The 24062-nt window shown below is 38.6% G+C and overlaps 1 protein-coding gene across 8 annotated transcripts in view; it reads right to left on the reverse strand.

The window, feature by feature from the left end:
* LOC126256782 (E3 ubiquitin-protein ligase TTC3-like) overlaps window positions 1-24062 on the reverse strand; it is a 364962-nt gene that overhangs the window by 248633 nt on the left and 92267 nt on the right. For all 8 annotated transcript variants that reach the window (XM_049955514.1, XM_049955508.1, XM_049955509.1 and 5 more), the window contains one exon: window positions 5730-5853. In XM_049955514.1, the coding sequence (XP_049811471.1) occupies window positions 5730-5853 (124 nt within the window). The remainder of the gene's footprint in view (window positions 1-5729; window positions 5854-24062) is intronic.

Genomic DNA, 24062 nt, shown 5'->3' on the forward strand with positions numbered 1-24062 from the left:
ATGTTAAGTTGCAGACTGGCACAACAAAAATACTTTTACACACTTAGGTTTTGGTCAAAGCCTTTTTCAGAAAAGTAAGTGAAACACTTACACATTCATGGAAGCAGTTACACTCCATGCACAATTGACCACTATTTCCAGTCACTTTAGCTGGCTACAGTACCTGGAGACAGTGTTCTTGTGTGATTACTTGTGTGAAAGTGATATGTTCTCCTTTCTTTTCTGTTAAGGCATTAGCTGAAAGCTTAGTGTACAATAGTCTTTTCATTGAGTCTGTCTGCAACTGAACTTGTCATCTTTACAGTTAAGTAGCAATCTATTCTTTTTGTAGTTGTTAATATTCCAACTGCTTACCATCTGCTCACTGAAATGTGCAATTCAGACAAAATGTCATTATCACGTGCCAAGGTCTCTCTAAAGCTTCTATACAAAGTTCAGCTGTGAATCCTGTGTAGTAATTTTATTTCTCACTTTCATTACACAAATACAACACATTAGGTGTTCAACAAGATAGTACTACTAGTGTTTTGTAAAATGATGGCTATTTATGTCATGGACATAGATGTTAAAATTTGTTAATGGCAGAAATTTTTCCCCTGTAGACATCCCTTCATTTATATTACTCACAAACCATCAGCATAGCACTATATCATACAACACGGATTTTTGTATCTGGGGAAACAATTCAAGAAATGGTTATGTCAAGAACTCAAGAGTTCAGCTTCAACAGATGTCAACAGATAGAAACAACATTTATTTCATCATAATACAAAGGGCGTTCAAAAAGTTTTGCGCAGTCGTCTCTAATTTTCTTTACTTTTTGCAAGAGAAGAATGAAATTTTTTGTGAATATACTTGGAACATTTACTTATAAGTTACTGTATAAAAGTATTTTCTTTTATTTACAGGTGATCCATAATGGACTGTGAAGTAGATGTCCGCTTGCGACCACGGTCGATGATGGAGTTCCTCTTCAAGCCCGGCGATGACTCTGCCATATTGATTTACAGGACGTTGTTGCCTGTTTATCGGGAGGACACAATGGATCGCAGCAGAATCCAGCGGCGGTTGCAGAGGTTTAAAGACGGTGATTTCTCTCTACTGGACAATCCACGATGCATTAGACCATCGGCGGCAGTGAGTGATGTGAATAAAGAGACCATTGATCAAATCATCCAAAATGACAGACGTATGATGACACGACAGCTTGCTGAAATGGCTCATTTGTCATTGGCTGCTGTGGTATCACTGGTACAGTCACTAGGGTACAGAAAAATGCCAAACCCCATACAGCCCTTATGACGCAGGAGAAAATCAGGAAAATGGGTTGGAAAATTGTTCCTCATCCTCCCTACAGTCCGGACTTGGCTCTGTCTGATTTTTACCTCTTTGGTCGTCTGAAGGCCCATCTGCACGGTAATACATTTGATAGTCAGAAAGACCTTATTTCCTGTATCAAGTGATGGTGTAAAAGTCAATCCCCATTATTTTACCAAAGTGCATTTACATCATGGAAAGAATGTTGGGCCAGGTGCGTCACAGCTGATGCAAGTTACAATGAGTAGGCTCAATGTTCCAAGTATGTTCACAAAAAATTTCATTCTCCTCCTGCAAAAAATAAAAAAATCAGATACGACTGTGCAAAACTTTTTGAACGCCCTTTGTACAAAACCACCACATGACTTACCTTCGGCGCAATGAAATCAAAGTTGTACCTACTGTGTCTGTTTTTCTATCATTGCATAGATAACTGAAAGTTGTCAATTATCACTAAAAATATTTGGTTTTTAAAAATGATGTTAATTTTGATAGGAATATTCAAAACAGTCATTTAATTCATTTCTAGTCAACAGCACACAATCACAATCACAATGCAACTATGACAAAAGTACTGTGTGTACCAGAGAAGATGAACAAGTAAAAATAAACAGGGAAGGCTGGAAAATTCCAGTAGAGCATGCTGTCAATAGTATGGTCAGGTAGACAGAACAATTGTTTGGTTGGTAAAGAACGGAGAAGGAAACTGCCTGCACTATATTTAAAGCAAACATTGTGGCATCTGATCACAGTGATTAACAGACACATATACTCAAACAAGTTATAATCTGTAAAGGTTTGAGGAAATGTAATGTTATTACTCTAAACCTTTTATCAGCTTGTGGGCTGCTTCAGCTGGCTAACAGAAGAGAGTACCCAAAAGATTCCAAAATAGCATTGTGTGAATGTAGACTGTGTAATACACATATCTCCCCTAGAGGTTGTGTGTGTGTGTGTGTGTGTGTGTGTGTGTGTGTGTGTGTGTGTGTGTGTGCGCGCGCGTGTGTGCGCTTGAACCCATTGTAAATTCAAGGCTGCCTGTGGGGTTGCCCAGGAATGTTTTATACGACCATGGTAAATTGTTTAATCACAGAGCCGTTTTGCTCTCTTCTTGTTTTTCAAAATAGTTGATTTAAGTGAACATCAAGTAGTTGTGAAATTCTACTTTCATCTTACAAAAAATGGTGCAGGTTCTGTTTTGACATCAAAGGTACTGTTTTGACATCAAAAACAGCTTGCACAGAAGGGGAAATATCCATTCCTCTATTGTTTTCTTGTTACAAAAACAGTGGCTTATCAATTAACGACAAACCATCCTCTGGAGTCGAAATTAATTTACTGAATGTGAATTCCTTGATATCAGCTGTGGGTCATCAACAATGTTCTTTCAAACATGCACTTAAGTATTACCAGCCTATGCACGCACACAATGAAAAAAACATTGGTCTCAATTCCTTGTTGTTTCATTCTCCTCCCTGTTGCTAGAATTTGCAAGCATTAGGAGATGAACTCAGTGGTTTATAAGGCTGTGGTTGAGGCAACCGCTCGTAATAAGCAGGAAATCCAGATTTGAGTCCCGGTATTGTACAAATTTTCATATGTTGCTACTGGTTAGTAGGTCTACATTAATACATCCGATGTCAAGGAATTTGTATTTAGTGAATTAATTTAGAACTATTTTGTACAATTGTGGATCGTCGACAAGTTCTTTCAGACATGCATGAAAATATTTTGGATGCCAATAGTCTAACTAAACAAAATGAAAATGTCAAGCACATTTGTGAACTTATTTTTAAAGGTGGATGATGGACCATTTGATATATGGCTAAGTCAATTGGAATTGTCTTGGAGCTCAGGTTTAACAGAAAGTCTGGGATAAAGGAGGTTCACTTTCACTGCAAAATTTGTGTGATGGAGTCTGTCCATCAAAAAAGAGCATCAATTGGCTGCAAGCTATACTTGAAACAAGAGCTGCAAACACATGCCAAATCTTGTCCCAAGATCAGTACTGGGAAGGAGTCACAGAGGTGTGTTTGATGATGATGTACTCAAACAGCAATAAAGTCAATGGAACTTGTAATTGCTGCCTAGCACAAATAGCTCACCAAGACAAGTTATTATTATTATTATTATTATTATTATTACAAAGAACATGTATGGAGGATAGTGCATTCCGAGTTCATTCCTCCATAACAGACAGGTAAACAAGTTTTCTATTAAACCAGTGAACCATTATTTTTAGCCTAAAGCAGTATGCTCCCCTGTCACTTTCTCATTACTTTGCACAACCCGGACCTGGTAATAAGCAATTGTGAAAATACATCACAGCACAAAAAATTCATGTGTTGGTTGCTACTCTATGTAACACATGATGGAGACATGAACTATTAGAAAACCTGGAATGCAATCTGTTGGCATGGTGAATAACTGGAGGAACTGGTGCTGGTGGCTAGCACTAGCAGGGAAGGATGCAAACAAAGGACTGTAATAGTAATTTCTCCAGGTAAATTTTATGTTAATCTTGAAATCAATGATATAACAAGGAAGATTTATGGGCTCTGCAGTCTAAGTCCACAATTGTTACATAGTAATTAATGTAACAAACAATAATGCAGTCGAGAAAAGTGACATCATTTCTCTGCTAGAAGATGTAAGAGATAATGGTATAAGAAAGAGGCTTGTTTCAATTTATTTTATGATGTAGGATGACGACGACTCCTGCTTCTTTCTTAGTTATTTACTTATATATGGATAATTACTAAAAAAATAATCCTGTTATTTTCCTGGGAAGGTAGAGAGGTTCACAAAACTGGGCCTTAAGTGAAACAATAGAAAGTCCGAATTGAAATATCAACAATATTATGAGAAACGATAGATTGGTACTCACGTAAAGATGACATGTTGAGCTGTAGAAAGTCATGACAAAAATACTGTTCTATATAAGCCTTCAGAAAAAGCCCTCTTCAGAAAAGAAAGGAAAGATTCTGGAAGGCACGAGATAGCAGTATGTGTGTATGAGTTGTAAAGCTTATAAGCCACAGTCTTTTTGTCATGCTTGTCTGCAACTCAACAAGTCATCTTTATGGTGAGTAGCTATATATCCTTATCATAATGTTAAGAAACTAAAGTGATTAACAGAGTTTCATTTTTAGTGGCATTGTGCACAAAGAAAATATTTTTGTATTAAAATTTTAACTTACAAGTAGTAATAGGTGAAGTGTGATTTCAATTTGACAAATAAATTGTTATTTTATTTTACCTCAAGTCTCCAAAAAGTGTTACTGTGATTTGTTGATAGATAAAATCTGTGTTTCTGACAGCCACAGACATTTTATTTCATGTGCTTGAAAAGTTTCATGGTCTGTACAAGCATCCATCACCCACCATTAAAATTAATAACAACACAAAACTCAACACATTTTTAGTTAAAAAACTGGAAGTAGTAGTAAAATAATGCACTTAACCAATTTATCTTGTAAAAGAAAAATAGATAAAAAGTGCTTTAGTAGTATTTTCGTTTGGCTGGAACCAAAAGAAGAAAAGTTCATGTACTCCGTTTGAAGCTGCTTGGTTCTGAATTTATATAAAGAATTTGTAATCCTGCAAAGACTACTCTGATTAGTAAACAACAGAAATGGGCTATCAATAGCTGAACTACCACAAATAAACTACATAAAAAATAGTGTCAATCAACAGACATAATTAATAACCAAACGAAACTGATATTCCTTGCGAAGTTAGATAAATAATTAAGAATCTGATAAAATCTCGAAAGGTATATTTCATAATAAAGTTGGCAAGCACAGCCAACAAGAGTGGCACAAACGGTCATCCTGGCCCATAGTCAATACAGAAAACCTTTTAACTGACAATAAAGTAAAAAGAATTAATAATAGATAAATGCTAAATGGGATAGGAGCAATGCTTAAATAGTTAATTAATTTATCTTACTGTTATGGAGAATTTAAAAGCATTTGTACAAAACAATCCAACTGATAGCTGCACTATTACACAGAGCTGTGCAATGAGAGAGAGAGAGAGAGAGAGAGAGAGAGAGAGAGAGAGAGAGAGTGTGGGGGGGGGGGGGGGGAATAAAAAGCATAGAATAGCATAGCATTAGGCCTTTTCCCAGTCTTCTGTCCAAATAAGCACATCTTCCTAAACCCCAAGCAACTGAGATTTATAAAGCAGAAATGTATTTACTAAAATGTAGTTGTAAGGTACATGGAAGTGATAGCATGCATCACCCGTATATTACATGGAATTATTACTAATTTAAAAAAGCTTCATCTAAGTTTTGCCATACAAGATGAATGTATGGCAACCAGCCAGCGTAACAGTAACAACTAGAGAGCACTGACAAGAAAAACAGAAGCAAAATCTTTTATCTACAAAATCATATATGTACAAACCCTATCAGAAAGTTTCTCAATGTCTGAATGTGTCTCCTTAAAATTTTTCCAGCAGGGTAGGTGATACTGTATTCTGCAGTCTTCTTGGCATATAACAACCACCAGGCCACTGAAATCTGGATCGCTAGAAACAAAGGATCAAGTAATAAAAGTGGCAATGAAAGACGCAGGAACCAATAACTCAGGAAATTTAGAAAATTGTTTAGTGGTAAAAGATTTCAGGTTACATTGTATTTCTTTTAATTGTACTCTAATTTATTTTTGCAGAATCACTAACAAACAATAAACATAGATATGATTGTTTCAAATATATTTGCGTATCTGTTGAAATTTTTTAGTCTTCTAAGCTGCAACAACATCAATATCACTCTCAATTTAACAATATAAGGAATAGGATAGATTCCTACTCACTGTGAAGATGACCCCCTGATTTGCAGACGGGCACAATGAAAAGGCTGCTGCGCATGCAGCTATCAGCCAAAGCCTTCCTCAGCAAAGAAAACATACACACATTCACACAAGTAAGCACACCTCACGTACACTCAGCTGCGACCAATGGCAGCTCCAAGTGGTCAGAAGTGCTGGTGGTGGTGGTGGTGGTGGTGGTGGTGGCGGCTGAGTGTGGATGAGGTGTGATTGTTTATGTAAATGTGTGAATGTTTTCTTAGCCAAGGAAGGCTTTGGCCGATAGCTGCAAGTATAACAGTCTTTTCAATGTGCCTGTCTGCAACTCAATGGGTCACTTTTACAGTGAGTAGCAATCTATTCTATTTCTCATACTGTTGTTATTCCATCCTCGAGTTTCCACCGTTTCACTCTCAATTTATTCACTTTAATACATACATCATTCCCACTGCCCACATGAAGTAACAAATGTGTCGTTCTACAATGTTCTATAACAACTTCCTCTGATCACTATAATGGCAAAGATATTTTGGTTTTTGTCCATTTTTCCATTTAGCAATAAGTTACAACTGGAATCAGAACAATATTATTCCTCTCGCATTTTTGCAATTATGTGTATTAATCTCATTACGAGAACATACAAGGTGTTTATAATTAAATTTTCACAACTTGAGAGTGACTGTAGGACAACAAATTTTTGTGTAAATATTTGTAAGGACATATGGAAGAGAAATAATGAATAAGGCACTGAAGGAAACACTTCTTAATTTCCAATTGAGAGAGTAACATTTGTTACTAGCATACCATGTTTGCATTCCAGATTACAAATGTTGCTCAATTTGACAACCATCTGCATCCACAACAACCTGGAAATGCACTACAGAGTGCTTTAGTGCTGCCTGAACAACAGTGGATCATGGAATGTCTAGCTGTCGTAATACAGCTCATGCACTGCAGGAAAACTGCACACTGCATCTAGCATTCTCAGCCATGGCAATAGTAATTTCATCAACAATTTGAGGCACAATTAGCTGTTGGCCTCCCCCAGGAGCAATTCCCAAATTGTCAGTTAATTCAAACTTCCAAATCATGTTCTTCATGTCAATACTCAGGAAGATAAGAGCACTACTGTTGTTGTCTTGATAAAATAGCTTTATGAGTAGAGCCCTGCTCACCTTATCCAGTCCCAAGTTGACAGTTTGCAACTGTAATGCACACTGATGCTTGTGTTTCAACCCTACACCGCCATATCAGTATCAGTGCCAGTGCCTAACAGCAAGTCACAACACTTAACACTACTAGAAACACAAATCCTGCAGTGCACTATCTGAACACCATTGGTACCATTTGGTACCTACACGGTAAATAGTTTTCATCTACACTGGCTCAAAAAGCAAAAGTTTAATTGTAATGAGCATGTATTTACTTCCTCATATTACCCGTGAACATGCCCTTTGACTCAGCTGAAAGTGGGTAGAGAGGTTACAAACCATGTTACTTGACCATTGATCTTCCTCCGACAATGATATTAGGGTACAATAACAATGTGTAGGTAATTCAATTATTCATTCCCTTCAAGGAAGAATGTTTAATATCCTGTGAATGATGCTATAATTAGAGACAGAGCACATGCTCAAAGAGAAGATAATCGGCAATATTCTTTTTTAAAAGAATCACCCATAAATTTGCCTTAAATAACTTACAAAAATTATGAAAAATCTAAATCTGAATGGCCAGAAGATTTAAACCCTCTGAATGAGTCTCCTACTGTCTTAACCACTGCTCCTATGGAGAAGTCAAATAACAAAAGTGAACTCAAATCTAATGGTCTTATTATTGCTAGTACTTGTTCTTTTTATCCCCAAAGCTGTTCTCTTGTGCAGTGGAGAAAACTATTGTAGCAGATAGGATCAGCTGCTATGCTTTATTTTTCTGGTATAGCAGTTGTACTACTGGCGCAACTTAATGCTTTTGGGAACAGTGCAGACATTCTGTTCATACATGTAAAAGTAGTCCATAATGTGATGAAGTCTTGAAAGGGGCCATGAAATCATGATGCTTACATGCAATGAGGAAAGTTTTGATTTCCGCATTTGTACAGACTGCATCTATCCTAAGATGTGGCTGGTAGTGATCTCCCCTGCTCCTCACTGGGTACGCTTATAAGTTAACAAAATGTTACAACATTAATATTACCATAAAAATTTATATAGTTCAACATCTACAAAATAATCATCCCCCTCTGAAGGTAAAAAGCAAATATGACATAGTCAACCTCCCTTCAGATACAAAATACATAGGGTGCACAAAAATATGGAAGCACCAAAAACAACACATTATCAAGCCTAATACAGTGCAGGCAATGGTGGGCATTCAAAACAGCTTCCAGTCATCTCAGAATGTGTAAATACAGGTCCTGTTTGGTCTCCAAGGGAATTTTATACCATTCATCCAGCAAAATATTGGCAAGCTTAGGTAAAAATGATGAAGATGGAGAGCAACCACGCACCATCCTCTCCAAAGTAGACCAGAAAAACTCAATAATGATGAGTTCTGCTGACTGTGGTGGCCTGGGGAGATGCAACTATTCATCCTAATACTTATGAAACAAATCCTGAATAACGTGAGCTGTGTGAAATGGGTCCCTGTTGCCTTGGAAAACATCATCATCATTGGGGAACAAATATTGTACCATGGAATGAACCAAGTAAGCCAAAATGGTCTATAATCCTTGATAGAAATGTCCACCTTGCAGATTAACTATGGGCCCATGGAATACCATAACATGGCTGCCTAAATCAAGACTGAAGCCCTGCCATGTTTCACTGTTGGTAGCAAGCAATCTGCACCATAGGCTTGGGATGGTGGATACCAGATATAAATTCAGTCAGAAGTTGGAAACTGTGTGAAACAAGACTCCTACAACCAAATGACTTTCTTCCAATGCTCAGTAGCCAAGGATTTATGGCTTTAGCACCACGTTTTTCTGTTAATGGCATTTGCATCACTGAAGTGTGCTTTTGGAATACCAGCTCACCCTACAATTCCAAGCCTACAGACCTCCCTTCATGTTGTTTTGGTGCTGTCCGGATTCGTGAGTGTGACATTCGGTTCTGCAATGACTTTCACAATGGCTGTCCTCTTATTTTTCATCACACTCCTCTTTAATGACTATCCATAACTATCACTCAACACACACTTTTCTCCACATTGTGGCTTAGCAGATGATGTTTTTACACTTTCTCTTCACACAGTTTAAATCTTCACCTTGTTGCCTATTGAACACCAAACACTTTGGTTACCTTTTCTGTGGAAGCAGCCACCATGCAAGCATCCACAATTTGCCTATCTTTGAATTCACTTAGCTCCGATATAATGCACTCACAACCACACAAAACACTGTTCTGATCATGACTGGCACTTGCAGCTTATAGATTGCATTGCACAGGCATTGTTCATGGTCAAATACAACAGCACCACCTGCAGGCTTTGCTAGCATCTGCATTTATGTTCAAGCATGCATTTCTTGCGGTGTTTCCATATTTTTATTCAACTTCTGTACATCTGCCAAGCTATTCTCATCCTTCAGGAAAGGAGAACATTATGAACATCTCTTGTAGTAACAAAAACATTTTACACAACTGTGAGCTGTTATCATTCAGAAAATGTGCCCAAAATCTTTACAGAGGATGGACCTGTCTGAGCTGTCAGAATATTATATTTTTACTACTATACTCAACCTGTTTTATGATCCATGTTACTGAAGATTAATGTACCATGTGTCACCTTAAGTCAATTCAGTAACAATCCTACATATTTACAATTTTAATTATAATTTAGGTAGCCGCAAATTTCTGGAACACATTGTGGTGGTGTATGTTCACCTCAACAGTCAGCCAGCCACTGCTGATCACAGTGACCTTACATTGTTCCATCCACCTCTTGGCAAGTTTCCAGACTAATTACTGTATTACAAGGAGTAATAATTTTTACCACAGGTTGGCACATCACAAGCAGCCAACATTAGCAAACCTAAACAAAAGTTTGCCTGTAATTTGAATGTCAAGAAATATAACACGTGACTGGCTCATCCCTCAACAAAAACTGAAACAACTAAAAGTAACTACTCTTCGTATAATGGAGGTATAGACTGCAACTGTATTTTGATTACTTAGCCTAATTCTTATGTATCATGGGCATTAAGACTTGTTATCAACAAAAATAACGTACTTCTGTTGTGTTCACAACTTAGTCATTATCTGATTCCAAGATACATCCCTGTATACTTTCACACCTGTTTACAAGCATATTGATCATGTAATCTAGAAGCAAAGAGAGAAGAAATCATCATGCAACACAAGATTTCACAGCTGGTATTTGCATCCTTGGTGATTTTTATTATCAGGCATTAGCACGTGGTCTACAGTACAGAAATATGCCTTACACCACCGCTTAATGCCTGAATAACACAAAACCCCTATGACAGGAAAAAAATTCAGTGTGGCAAAATATATATGAGCACACAGAAGCAAACAAGAGGATACAGCATTATTCAAGGGTAATGTAATAAAATCACTCAGGATCACCACCTATCTCTCTGAGTGAAAGGGAGACACTCAATGATAAGAAAAAGTGAATCCAACATTAGAAATTCTAAACTTCTCATATTTTTAAATGTCGTTTGTTGCTTTCATTTAATTGAAGATTTACATTTTGTCCTGTTCAGTTGAGTCTACCTTCATGTTATGTGACATGACATGATTTTCCTATTAATTACAGTCTTGTTTCCTTCAATCCCCTTTCCAACTATTTTGTCACATGAAGAAACTTGCAATATAAAATGTCTGTTTCTGCTGAGCTTAGAAATAAATGAAAACTGATTCACCCCCATTCTGTTGGCCCACAGCATAGTATAGGTCAGTATAAGACATAATGAAACTGAATGCTCCAAACTATCTGCAATAAGGTAATACACTTCTTTAAATGTTTTATATGTCATGCCTGTTTTGGCGTAATGCCATTATCAACTGATATATAGCTGGATGTCTTTACAGTATTGCATCTATAGTAAATTTTTTCTGTTATCTCTAGGTAAGAATATTACTTTTTGGAGCTACAAAACAAAAAAATAAGTTTTTGTCAGATATTTCACCAGTTCAATTTTGACAGTTTTTACTATAAGATTGGACCTGTCAATGACCCACTCTCATTCTCCTGATCCCAACAGTAGAAACTCAGTTTTGCTCCTAATCTCTCCAACCAAAGTGAACACTGAACCTTGCCTCTCCCAGTTAACATCACCGTCTAACATGACCTCCCCCTCTCTCATCTAACCATCCTCTAGTGACATTCCAGGAATTCCTTACCTCCAACAGGATCTCACTCTCCCTCCCCGAGTCCATTGCCAGGAACACACATCTCTCAACAGAAGAAAGAACAGTCACACCCAACCTCAAGAAAGACTCTGTTTTAAGCATCCTCCCTGCAAACAAATGCTCCACCACTGTCGTGGTGAACTGTGGTGATTATCTGACAGAAGGCATCTACCAACTGTCTAATTCCTCCGCCTTCAAGTATTGCCAGTGATCCAATTCCACAGTCCAGTGTAACCACCAATTTCCACTCAAATCTTTAGACCCAACACAGAATCTTTCGCCTGGATCCATCTCCCTCCTCACCCAAACAACCTGCTGCATATTTTTCTTCTAAATCTTCAGATCCATGAACCCAACAATCCTGGATGCTCCTTTGTTGCTGATTTCTGAGCCGCCACTGAAAAGAATCTCTGCTTTTGTTTACCTACACCTACTAATTGCCTGTAGCCTACCCTCTCATGTTAAAGATACAAACCATTCCCTTTGCCTACTCTCAACCATCACCACCCCATTACCACATGTATCCCAACGTGTTACTTCTGATACCACCTCCCTCTACACAATCATCCAATACACTGATTGATTTGTGACTCTCGGACACAACCTCAACTAATGTTCTGACTCTGAACTCACTACCTCAATCCTTGTGAAATGTAACCAATTACCCCCTCACAAACAATTGCTTCTCCTTTAAGGGGAAGATACATAAACAAATCTGTGGCAGAGTGATGGACACCTGCATGGCATTCCAAACCCCTCGTCTGGTTCAAGTTTATTGATTACATCTTCATGATCTGGACTCATAGCCAAGACATTCTATCCTCTTCCCGCCACAGCTTCAACATCATCTCTCCCATTTGTTTCACCTGGTCCTTCTCAGCTTAACTTGCTACTTTCCTGGGCATTTACCTTTGATGTTTCCATCTATACCTTTGTCCATACCAGTGTGTGATTTGTGCTTTTACCAGTGGGGGGGAGGGGATGTCTTATGGGGTTAGTATAATTATATATGTTACTAGCTTGGACTGTGGCATTACCCATGGTTAAACAGTTATTTATAAATAGATGTGAATGCCGAAACTCACTATTCACACGTATGCACTATCAGAAAAGCCACTTTGTGAGGTGTTTTAGTAAACCTTCAAATTTAGATCTCTCCTGAGTTGATCAGGAACCATCATGTCTCAGTTTTTCAAAAAGATGGACAAGAGAACTGTGACTTTCAAGAAAAGCTGGAACAGCATTAAATGAGGAAGCAACCCAACGTACATGAAAAATACGGCCTAGTTTTAATAGCTGCGAGGATAATTCTTGTGAAACACTTTGTAGTAGTCTCTGATTTTCGGGACTTCGAGAAAACACAGAATATAAGGAACGTAAAAAAAACCTGTATATGGTACACATCTGCTACATCATTCATAACATCGTGGACAGCTAATTTCATTTTGTGGTTCATACAATGAACGACAGTTAAATCCTTATGTAAATGATTATGCAGTAGAGCGGCTACGCCTTTGTAAGGTGCAAGCATTGTTGAGCCACCATCTGTTGCAATACCTACAAGGTGGTTTTTTTAGTTCATCATATTAATGCCATACTTTTCAAGAGCTGCTAACAGTTGGCTGAAAATGCATTCTCCTGTCCCACTTTCTAATTCAACAATGTCAAAAAAATAATAGCAAGCAACTCCCTCAAAGAACAAACGTATATATATTATTAAACAAGTTTTATTGGAAACCGTTGTACTTTCGTCCATCATGATACTAAAGTTTGTACCCGATTCTACAAGAAAGTGAGCAAGATTCTTTTTCATTTCTTCTCCTACAAACATAATGATATTTTGGCATGCATGGTCAGAATGAAGCATATTACCGACTGATAAACCATTAACCATTTGTAGTTCGATTACTGCACGATACAATTTGAATGATAATTTCTGTTTAGCTATTACATATGTAGATCTGAACAACGATCAGTTGCGATTACTTTTTCTTGATGCTACTTTCCCCACAACTTTGCACTTCCATGACGCATTTTTCTAAACTTTTCTTTTCTTTTATATTCATGATTTCTGAGCACTTCATGTGTGATTTGCACTTTGCATGATCCCCGATTTTATCATTTAGTTTTTTGGCGTTATTAGCAGAAACACCAGCTAAAAACGCGTTATCGATACGCACACGTTCACTGTTTTCCACCTTAGTTCACGAACTTGTGAACACACTGTGCACATTACTAAGTTTTTGTCATTTACGGACAGCCACGGCTTAGTCTTTTGCCAGTTTTGAAAACGTGATAAGGCAACACAATATCCTACTATAATCTGAAGAGTACTGTTACTCCCATTCCTACCTTGAGACGTGTCACAGTTTTCAGTCACCGGAGATCCAGTCTCTTCCCCTGTATTAGCACCATCATTACAGTTTTCTTTTTTACAATCACGGTCTATTTTAACTCTTTTAGCACCACTGTTAGTATCCTGACTGTCAGAGTTTGTACATGTATCAGGTAATGCACTGCTCTTAAGAAAATCAGAAATTTTGCTTTGTTTGAATGACATCCTGAAATTCTGTAGTTCTTACAGGCCCGGACGCACTCAACTCACTAATGAAGCTACTGAAGCAGGAACGTGTGAAGATCGCCGTGTGTTTCGCGGACGCGAGGCAACGAACGAACGGCACCAATTAATTTGGAGTACGTGATGCTGGGGAACCTGTGTTAAGCTCCACGGCTAGCGAGGTCAGACTGTCCGATCAAGTCCGACCAGTACCGTTGCGCACTTCGCACTACTTTGTGCACAGGTACCGGGCTGGTCACCACCCTGTGTCAGAGCCCGGGGTGGGAATTTCAGCCCCCAGCTCACCCAACTCTGCAGTACGACTGCTGCGGTATGACTGCCACACTACTTCCCTTGCAAGCTCGCAAGTAAACGGATGACGCACCTTAGACGAAAGCAACAATGACAACATGATAATGATGATTTAGTTCTAAACGTTTTGAAATGCTTAACTACTATATGCATGGAGAGCTGAATCAAATCAGTCTCTGGACTGAAGACAACAACAATAACTACTAGATAACACTTGTGTTGTCCATCTATGGAAGACCATGGTGCAAGAGCTGTCTTAAATACCCACCCAGCATACCCTACTCTACTCGTTCCATAGGCATACCCTATCCCACCAGGGCCAGGACCACCTGTGAATGCAGTCATGTCAAATACCAGTTTTTCAACAATTTCTGTACAGCATTATACATGGACATGACCACCAACGACCTGTTCATCTGAATGAAAGGCTGCTGCCACACTGTTGCAAAGAGCAGAGTTGACACACAGTGGCAGAACATACTGCAGAGCACAACACACTAGACTTCAAAGGCTGCTTCACAACATATGCCATTAGATCCTTCCCCTCAACACGAGCTTCTCTGAGCTAAGCAGATGGGAGATGTCCTTGCACAACACACCAATCATTTCCACAGTATTCCAGGCTTCAACCTCCACTAGACCCTTGCCTCATGCCCATTTCTTCCCTACCCCAGTACACTAAATCCACTACCCTGCACCTACACCCTCTTAACTCTCACTTTATGTTCTTTCACCTCCTCCCTGTCAATTCTCCACATCGCTGTCATCATATGCCACATGGGATCACCAGTACTGGCACTTATGTAACGTTTTCACCCCATGCATCTGCTGCCTCTCCCTTCTGCATTCCCATTCTATCCCTCCTACAGTCATCAGATACCCTTCACCAACTCCCCCCCCCCCCCTTCCTGCCTCTTTTCTCCCCTCATTCACTCTACCTGACACAATTTCTCACTCCAGTCAAGCTGCAGAACTGCACTGCCAACAGTGTATTCAGCTGGCATCATGTAATTTACATGCCTGCTGATGACTCAATGCCTCCACTATTCAGTGAGCTGTCACTTTTACTCATAAGTTGCCATAAATTATATACCTGGTAAGATTGTATTAAGCACTGCCAGAGGACATTTTTATTCCCAGATCTGCTATTAGCTTTACCCTGATTGGACAGAGTTTCTAATCTAAGTTTTAAAATCTGATAAAAAAACACACACAGCTATGTATGCCAAAACAGGGTGGCTACTCAAAATTGTAAAAAAATCCCTGAGAATTCCACGTATGAGGTGCAAGATGGTGTCAAGAAGCTCCTGAGAAGTTAATGGTGAACAGGGTGAAGGTGGTTAGAGGGATCATACCACAATAATATCTTTTCTTTCTCCTCAGTTGAGCTGTATACTAGCCATAAACAGTAATTTAACCACAGTTTTTAGACATCAATAATTTGTATGGAATAATATTTACAATAATTAACACCATTTGTGATATTAAGTATTAAAAATGTGTGATTAATAAAACTCAATAAAATTCAATTTCAGTGCTACGTTAAAAATGCAAAGTTCCCTGAGATTTTATGAAATTCCTAAAATTCCCAGAGATTTCCCTGATTTTTCCAGGTAAAACACAATTCCCTGAGAACTAGGTTTTCCAGAAGAATTGCCTTCCTGTAACATGACTCTTAACTACAGATATTTTACCAAACAGCAAAATTTTTGCTTTAGAAAACGCACACAAATGTGCAAAGCTACTCTCCATTAGAAGACTGCTTGATGATTCACCAAATACAGAGGTTACCCATAGTTTACACAATGTTTAATTCTGTTGGGTAACAGATATTTTACCAAACAGCAAAATTTTTGCTTTAGAAAACACACACAAATGTGCAAAGCTACTCTCCATTAGAAGACTGCTTGATGATTAACCAAATACAGAGGTTACCCATAGTTTACACAATGTTTAATTCTGTTGGGTATTGGTTTACCCTCTCCGGCAATAATCTGTAAAACATACCGTTTCTCAGTTCATCTTTTGTGAGAATGATGATTCAGCTAATGCACAAATAGAAAAGCACGATACAGTGCTTTCATGGCTCCTTCACACATTTACAGTACAAAAAATCTGAAAGAGTTGTTCTCCCCATGAGATAATTGAAACTGATGTTGAAAGAGGTATATTTTAAATGAGTACAGTACCTTTATCATTAAACACTTACATCGTCTGGTATACAAAACAGTATCCTGTTCTTTTGAATGCTGCTTAAAAAAAAAGTTCTTGATTACCGTCCGTCTGTTGTTTCTGCATGGAAAGGTAATGTTTAAGAAATTCAAGAATGGACATTATCCAGGCTCTTCACTGCTGTAAGTTATGTACACCTTCTTTTCAGATTTCTCTAAATTTTCTGAGAAACACCATATCTGGATAAGAAGTTGCACCCAATCAGCAAATCAAACCAGCTCCTGAAACCTAACTAACAAATGCAATGATGACAACAGGTGTACAACACCTGACGGTTGAATAATTTTTCTAGATTTGTATAGGCACTACTTAGTCAGTGTGTGATGCTTGCTGTCATATTACAACTCCTGAATTTTGTCAGTACTACTTCACTTCTTTGCTGTCTGGTATACAGCCATGGTTTCCTCTTCATCTGAAGGTGCTCAAATTTAAGGACCTCATGGCGACAGCTTGTTGCCTTGAAAAGTTACTATTATTGCCACACCTTTTCAACACCTGTGAGTGCTGCTAGCAGATTTTCACCAGTGTAACACTAATTCTTGATAGCTGTCAAGGCTAAATTCTGTGGTTTCACATCGTAATCACAAAATTGGTCATTTTGATGTATCTGCAAAATCACTGTCTTGGAAAACCAACCTACTCATTGATGAAACACTGGACTCCTATCTTTATCTCTTCTGGAGATAGAATGGAGTATGTCTAGGAACCCACTTGAATGTTCGCTGTCACATAGGATATTGCCTTTTATGTCATTTTGTCTCCCTTTGGAGTACTATGGCATTCAACGAATGGCTTATCTACAGATATATTGTTTCATGAGTAAACAATGGCCTCATATTTTTAGACGCATCTTGAAAATATGGAGCAACCTGTACACTAATGTACCCACTGTTGACTCAACACTTGGAATAAACAATGTCTACAACATAGTGTATCCATTATTGTGGTGCATGTTACATATTAACCTGTTGTCAGTAATACATCATTCAAGCCATCTTCACATTATCAACGTGTCTTCTACAGGAAGAAAAATTCTCTCTCTTGTGAATAATCAACATTTATAAGGAAGAGAATTCAAGTTCATATCCCTGCAGCAATATGCCTTCATTATCATGCAGCAATACTGCTGCAGAGTGCAGTTAAGTTATCAAGTTACATTCAATTACTCATGGTAAATATTCCATTACATAATTGATAGATTAAATATAGATATTTTAAGTGGATGGGATGTACTAATTGCTGAGTTATAGGTAATTACTTCTGCATAATTCCCCTGAAAGTTGAAGATGCCGATAAACTGTGGAACACCACCAATGATTTGCACAAGGGTTGGAGCAGAGCCTGTTCTGTTGATGGACCAATGGAGCGGTCTAAAGTTATGGTGATTCTTGTGTGTGACTGTGATGGTGTTATCTTAATGCATTATGTTCCTCCATTGCAGAGCATCCATCCACAGTATTACCGTACGTTTTTGGAGCATCACCTGTGACCAGCTTTGCGAAAGAAGCGGCGACACTTTCTGCACAACCCTCGCATCATTTTGCACGACAAGCTGTGGCTGCTCTGTTCGGTCGATGGGACTGGGAAGTACTGTACCATCCACCATACTCCCCAGACTTAAGTCCTTGTGACTGATTTGATTCCGAAGATGAAGGAACCACTTTCTGGCATTTGCTTCAGAACTGTTCCAGGGATTCGACAAGCAGTAGACCGCTCCATTCACACCATCAACAGAACAGGAACTAACAGTATACTACGCCTTCCACATCCCTGGCAATGGGTTCTACACAATTCTGGTGACTACTTTGAAGGACAGTAACAGGTGCAAATAAGTAACTCTTTTGTATCAGTTGTGAATAAATAGTTGCCACTATTTAAGTTCCAACCCACTTATTTGGATATGACGACTACTCCTGCAACAGCCACTAATATAAAGCTTAATTCAATCACTGATTTTGTACTTATTAAAAATTTCTGAGACTAAGAGTAAAGAAATCCAGTGTACCTCAAGTAGCTGCTGCTGCTGCAGTTTCTGCTGCAGTCAATTTTTTGCTGAATGACTACATATGACTCTTCAGTGACATCAACACCATCACTGCTATCACTGGTTGATGTTAAATCATTTAGCCTTAATACACCCAGTTGATGTGTGGAAAAAATGGTGTGCCATTTCTTCATAAGTCGTTTTCTTCTGACAGTTTCAAGTGCAGTGTGTTTCAGTGCACTCTGTTCCTTGTGATTTTGGTGATATACACTACCCATGGATTCCAATAATCCATTTTGGTATTGAAGGATAAACAAAAATTGAAACTGTGTTTTCTATCATGGAATAAAATGGTATGATAAACTGCCCAAGGAAATGAAAAAGATTACATCTTTCTAAAAAGGTAGGTAAAATGTTCTTCGTAAGAAATTCATACTAAACAATCAAAGATCTCGTAGAGGACTCAGAGTAGCAGTTAATAATGGAAAGGGACAGCTACAACACACTGTCATAATACAATAGAAGATGACAATATGATGTTTTTACAGGAAAATCATATGCCAGGATCTACTGTGCGCGACAGTAATGTCTTGTCACTCTTATGAGTGCAATATCTCACTCATCATGGGATGATGCTAATTCAGCTTTTCAGGCAGTGATGGGATGGCGAGGCGAGGCGACTCGAGCGCACCGAGAATTCCTCGAGCCTCTAGTTCTCAAGCAATTCTCGAGAAGCTCACGAGAAACGGATCGGCGGCGTGTGCCGCAGCGCGCCAATTGGCTGCGACAACACACGCCGCGCCGCTGTTTTATGAATTGAATGCCGCCACTAGACAAACACGCTCGCTGTGCTCGTAACTAGCATGTCTCAGGTTTCATTCGAGTAAAGTTGTTATTCAAATCAATATGGACACTCGAAAACGAACGTCATGGTGCTGGCAATACTTTACGGAGGATGGAGATAACGTTACTTGCAACATTTGTCGTAAAAATCTCCGTAACGTATCAAAAAATACAACTGGCATGATTAGACATCTTAAACTGCACAATTTATCGAGCAATAAAGCAGCGACGTCCGTGGATACAGAGGCTCATTCTTCCAATAGTGCGAGGCAGACAAAATATCCAGATACGTATGGTACAAAAGGTGAATTCCGTGCAAAAGTTCGGATAGTGTCCGAAGCGGTCCGCTACGCTTGAAAAACATTGATTTTTTAATCGTACTCCGATAATTTACAACATACCCCAAAATCAAACCTATACTATCCTAGCTTTTGCACGATACGATATGTAATTTTATTGGACTAGTTGTCGAGCATAACGTATCCCCTCGCAGAAGCACTGATGTAAATCTTACGTTTCTCCTCATAGAGGGAAGTAAACGGCAACAACAGCTAGATGAAGCACTACTAGTGGCCATGATAACAGACGATTTTCAACCGCTTTCAATCGTCGAGGATGCTGGTTTTCGAAGTTTTGTTTCACTGTTGGACCCACAACACTCGATACCAAATCGAAAAACGTTGCGCCTCATGATTGAGGAGGATTACTATAAACAGAAAGAGGCTGTAAACTTGGCCGTGGAAGGCTCTACTTGTGTTTCTTTAACGATCGATAGGACCTCATTCAATAGTGAGGCATATATTGCTGTAACTGGTCATTTCATTAGCTCTAATTGGTGCCTGAAAGCTTTAGCTCTCGAGACATTTCGTTTCCCGGAAAAGCATACAGCGCTAAATATTAGTGAGGCGTTAGATAACGTGATTTCAAAATGGAACATTGAAAACAAAGTTGTAAGCATCACAACTGACAACACCAGTAACATGACGGCAGCCGTACAGCTTATTCACAGTGGCAACATAGATATGCAACATGTGCTTTTTTTAGCACACACCATCGATTTACTTGTGAAAAGTTCTTTGAACAGCAACAGTGAGCTCTGCATAATGCGGGAAAAAGCCAGAAAAATTGTTAGCTATTTTAAAACAAGTTGCAATGTTAATGAAAAACTCCATGAGATCCAGGATCTAATGAAAAAACCTGTTCATAAATTGATTCAGGAAACCGAAACCCGATGGAACAGTACGTTTTATATTCTACAACGTCTAGTGGAGCAAAAGGAATGCATTGCAGCCTGTTTATCAACTTTGTATTCAGGTCTAGAGAACCTCACAGCTGACGAGTGGCGAATTTTGAGCGAATGTTTATGTGTACTAGAGCCATTTGAAGTGGTAACAAGTGAAAGCTCAGCTGAAAACTATACCTCTCTTTCGAAATCTATTCCAATAATCAGGCAGCTAATCCAAATCGTATGCAATGGGAAGTGGGCTACCACGACAGCGCAAGAGCTACAGCAACATCTGCACAACTCACTAATAGCCCGGCTAGGATTAATAGAAACAAACAAAGTACATGCCGTTGCCACAGTTCTCGACCCAAGATTCAAAGCGTTGCCATTTTCGAATCCCATTCATTCAAAACATGCCGTTGCAAGCCTAATTGCAGAGTGCACAAACGTGGTAGAGACCGTACGATCTACTCATTCGGCTGCTAACGACACTAGCCACGAGTACCATTTCGTACAAAACGCCAGTAGTTTCTTGTGGGCTTCTTTCGATGAAGAGGTTTCCAATAAAAATCTAATGAAAAGCGGTTGTGATGCTTAGACCTGGAGGTACAACGATATTTGGTAGAACCGTACCTACAACGCACGGATAATCCTTTAGACTACTGGAAAAAAAATGAAAACAGTTACCCAGGTCTAGCTGTCGTGGCAAAAAATATCTTGCAATACCTGCAACTTCTAATCCCAGTGAAAGAATATTTTCGCAAACTGGACTACTTATAAACAAACAAAGAGGCAGACTAAAAGGCCAATTGGTTAATAGAATCATATTTCTAAACAAGAATAGACGGCAGTATAGCAATGGGATGTAAAAATGCCTTCTGCTGAACAACTTTTGTTTCCTTTCTTTCTTCAGTAAGTAAACGCATGTACGCAGCTTCTGTATATAAAAGGCTATAGCACTTCTCTTTTACGTTTAATCATGCATGCATACATGCAGAATGTACAAGGTAATTTATTTTGTAAGAATAAAGCTTCTGTTTTATGCGAATTCTGTGCTTTCAATTCTATGACTTTTGTCTTATGAGACATATAATAATACTTCAGTACACATTAATAACGGTAGTACAGTTGATATCAATCATAGAATTTCGAAGTTTTCCGAGCACGTATGTACGACGAGTACGACCGCTGCGGCTCAGTGCTTCATGTACTGAAGGTTTGCGCAATTTCTCAGAGAGCGCAGCACTGTCAAGTTCTCGAGCGTACCCGAGAAATTCTCGAGAAATTGCTTTCACGTCGCGCGTTTCTCGAGCGCGATCATAGCCCATCCCTATTTTCAGGTAGTGTGATGGGAGAATGTGAAGATGAGCATGCAAAACAGTTGCCTGTTTAGCGCCTAGAGTCAGTTTTGGGAACAGGCTGGAGGGATATCGCAGCATGATCATAGTTACAGAGTCATCATTGGTTTTTCTTTCTTGTAGCACTGATGAAGAGCAAAACCATTTTTATATCAAAGAACAATGTACAAGGACCAGTCAAATAAGAAAGTGCAGTTGCTAAGACACTGACTCCATATTTGAGAGGAGGGAGTTTACTCTGTCCAGCCATCCTGAGTTTGGAAAAAGTATACTTATATTATCAGTGTGAGTGTCCAGTATCACCATATGATGACCTCTGGGCAGATAAATGAATAAATAAAAACATTATAAAATTGTTATCCTCTATATTTTACAAATGAAGTGAAGCGTCTGAATGAGCTCCTATTGGCTGGCGACTTGTTACATCATCCAACAGCAAGTGCAACCACCACACTACACTAAGTTTACAGACCTTAGCCTACAAAACATTTGAAATTCCTAAAGTACTAGATTATTAAAACAGGCACAGAAGCTATAAATCAAAGTCAGTGTGAGAAGTTAATTCTTTTCCTCCTAGGTAGCAACTTTACCAACAATCATATGTCAAATGACATAACCAAATGGCAAATCTATAAACGAAAAAAGAAAGAAGTCTCAAAATTTTATGTCACATAATAAATCTATTAGGAAAAAAAGTGGGTTTAGCCACTAGTGATACTGTAGGGTATGTAACTGCTAATGATGTATGAGGTAATTGAGCCATTTCCCAACACACTACTGCCACAGACTTACCTTAAAACACGCAGTTCTGAGGGCGCTTCCATTTTATGTTCCTCTCAAAAGTAGCAAAAATTTATAGCCCACATGATGAAATAAACTGAAAACTGCGAAATTGTTGAAAACTGCCAGTTTACATCACCTCGGATGCTTATTTTCCACCTGCCGCCAACAGCTGGATAGCATGGTGAGATCATGCTAATGCAGTCACTTCTAGTATATAGAGTGATAAACTACAAGCTCACTTGGCAGCTTGTTCCGAAGTACGGCTGACATGAATAGTGTATAGCAATTTGTGTGACCGCGGCTTCCAGTGATGTTTAATTTGTATAGTTATACCTCGTACACCCTTCACTACTGTGCATTAATTTTACTTACACTAGTTCTCCTCAAAGCCTGCTGACAGAATCCACAATGTATTGTGCCTCTACTGAATACAGCCAACATAGGGTACTTCATTTTCTGTGAGTGGCACCATGATTAACAGGAAGTGTTCAGTGAACAGTTGTGCGAAGGTTTGATCATCTTTGTTGCAGTCCTCAATGGTGTTTTTATTTCATATTCATTGGTATATATAAATACCACACATTAAGTAAAACTTTTGTGTATATACATGCTTTCACAAAATCTGCTATGTTTACACTACAGCAAGTGAGTTCAATGTGAAAACGGTGTGCACTGAAAATACTATAAAACTCTCCCGTTCAACTACTCGGCACAAGACAAGGAAAAGTTTGCAAGCACTACACTAGAGGTCACTGTGCTCATGCACTACCATTTAGCTATAGAAGGAAAACGCACAATTACCCCCCCCCCCCCCCCCTCATGTTAGATTCTGACACCTTTCACCGTACTCTACAGTTTTCAGTTTAATTCACCATGTTCATAAGTTTTTTTGTGTGTGGGCGCAAAGAAAGGCGCTCTCAAAAATGCATGTTTTGACATAAAATTTGTGGTCGTAGCATGTCAGAGAGTAGCTCAATTAACTTGTACCCAGATACCAATTTCAAATTTTTGATAAGTTTCTAGTTGCTGTTACACATCTGTAATTTTTTAAGAACTGGCGAAATTCATTACCACAAATTATTGTATAAAGATTGTATTGTACATTTAATTCCTTTTTCTTATACAGATTTTATACAATTTACTGGAGAGAATTATGATTTTTTGTCATACATGCCAATTACATATGTTTTTGCTCTTATTTAGGGGGTTTTAACATTTTCCTCAGTTCCGCATTTTCTTCAGTTTTGTGTTTTTCAAGT

Source organism: Schistocerca nitens, chromosome 1, assembly GCF_023898315.1.
Source record: "Schistocerca nitens isolate TAMUIC-IGC-003100 chromosome 1, iqSchNite1.1, whole genome shotgun sequence".
NCBI classification, from domain to species: domain Eukaryota; kingdom Metazoa; phylum Arthropoda; class Insecta; order Orthoptera; family Acrididae; genus Schistocerca; species Schistocerca nitens.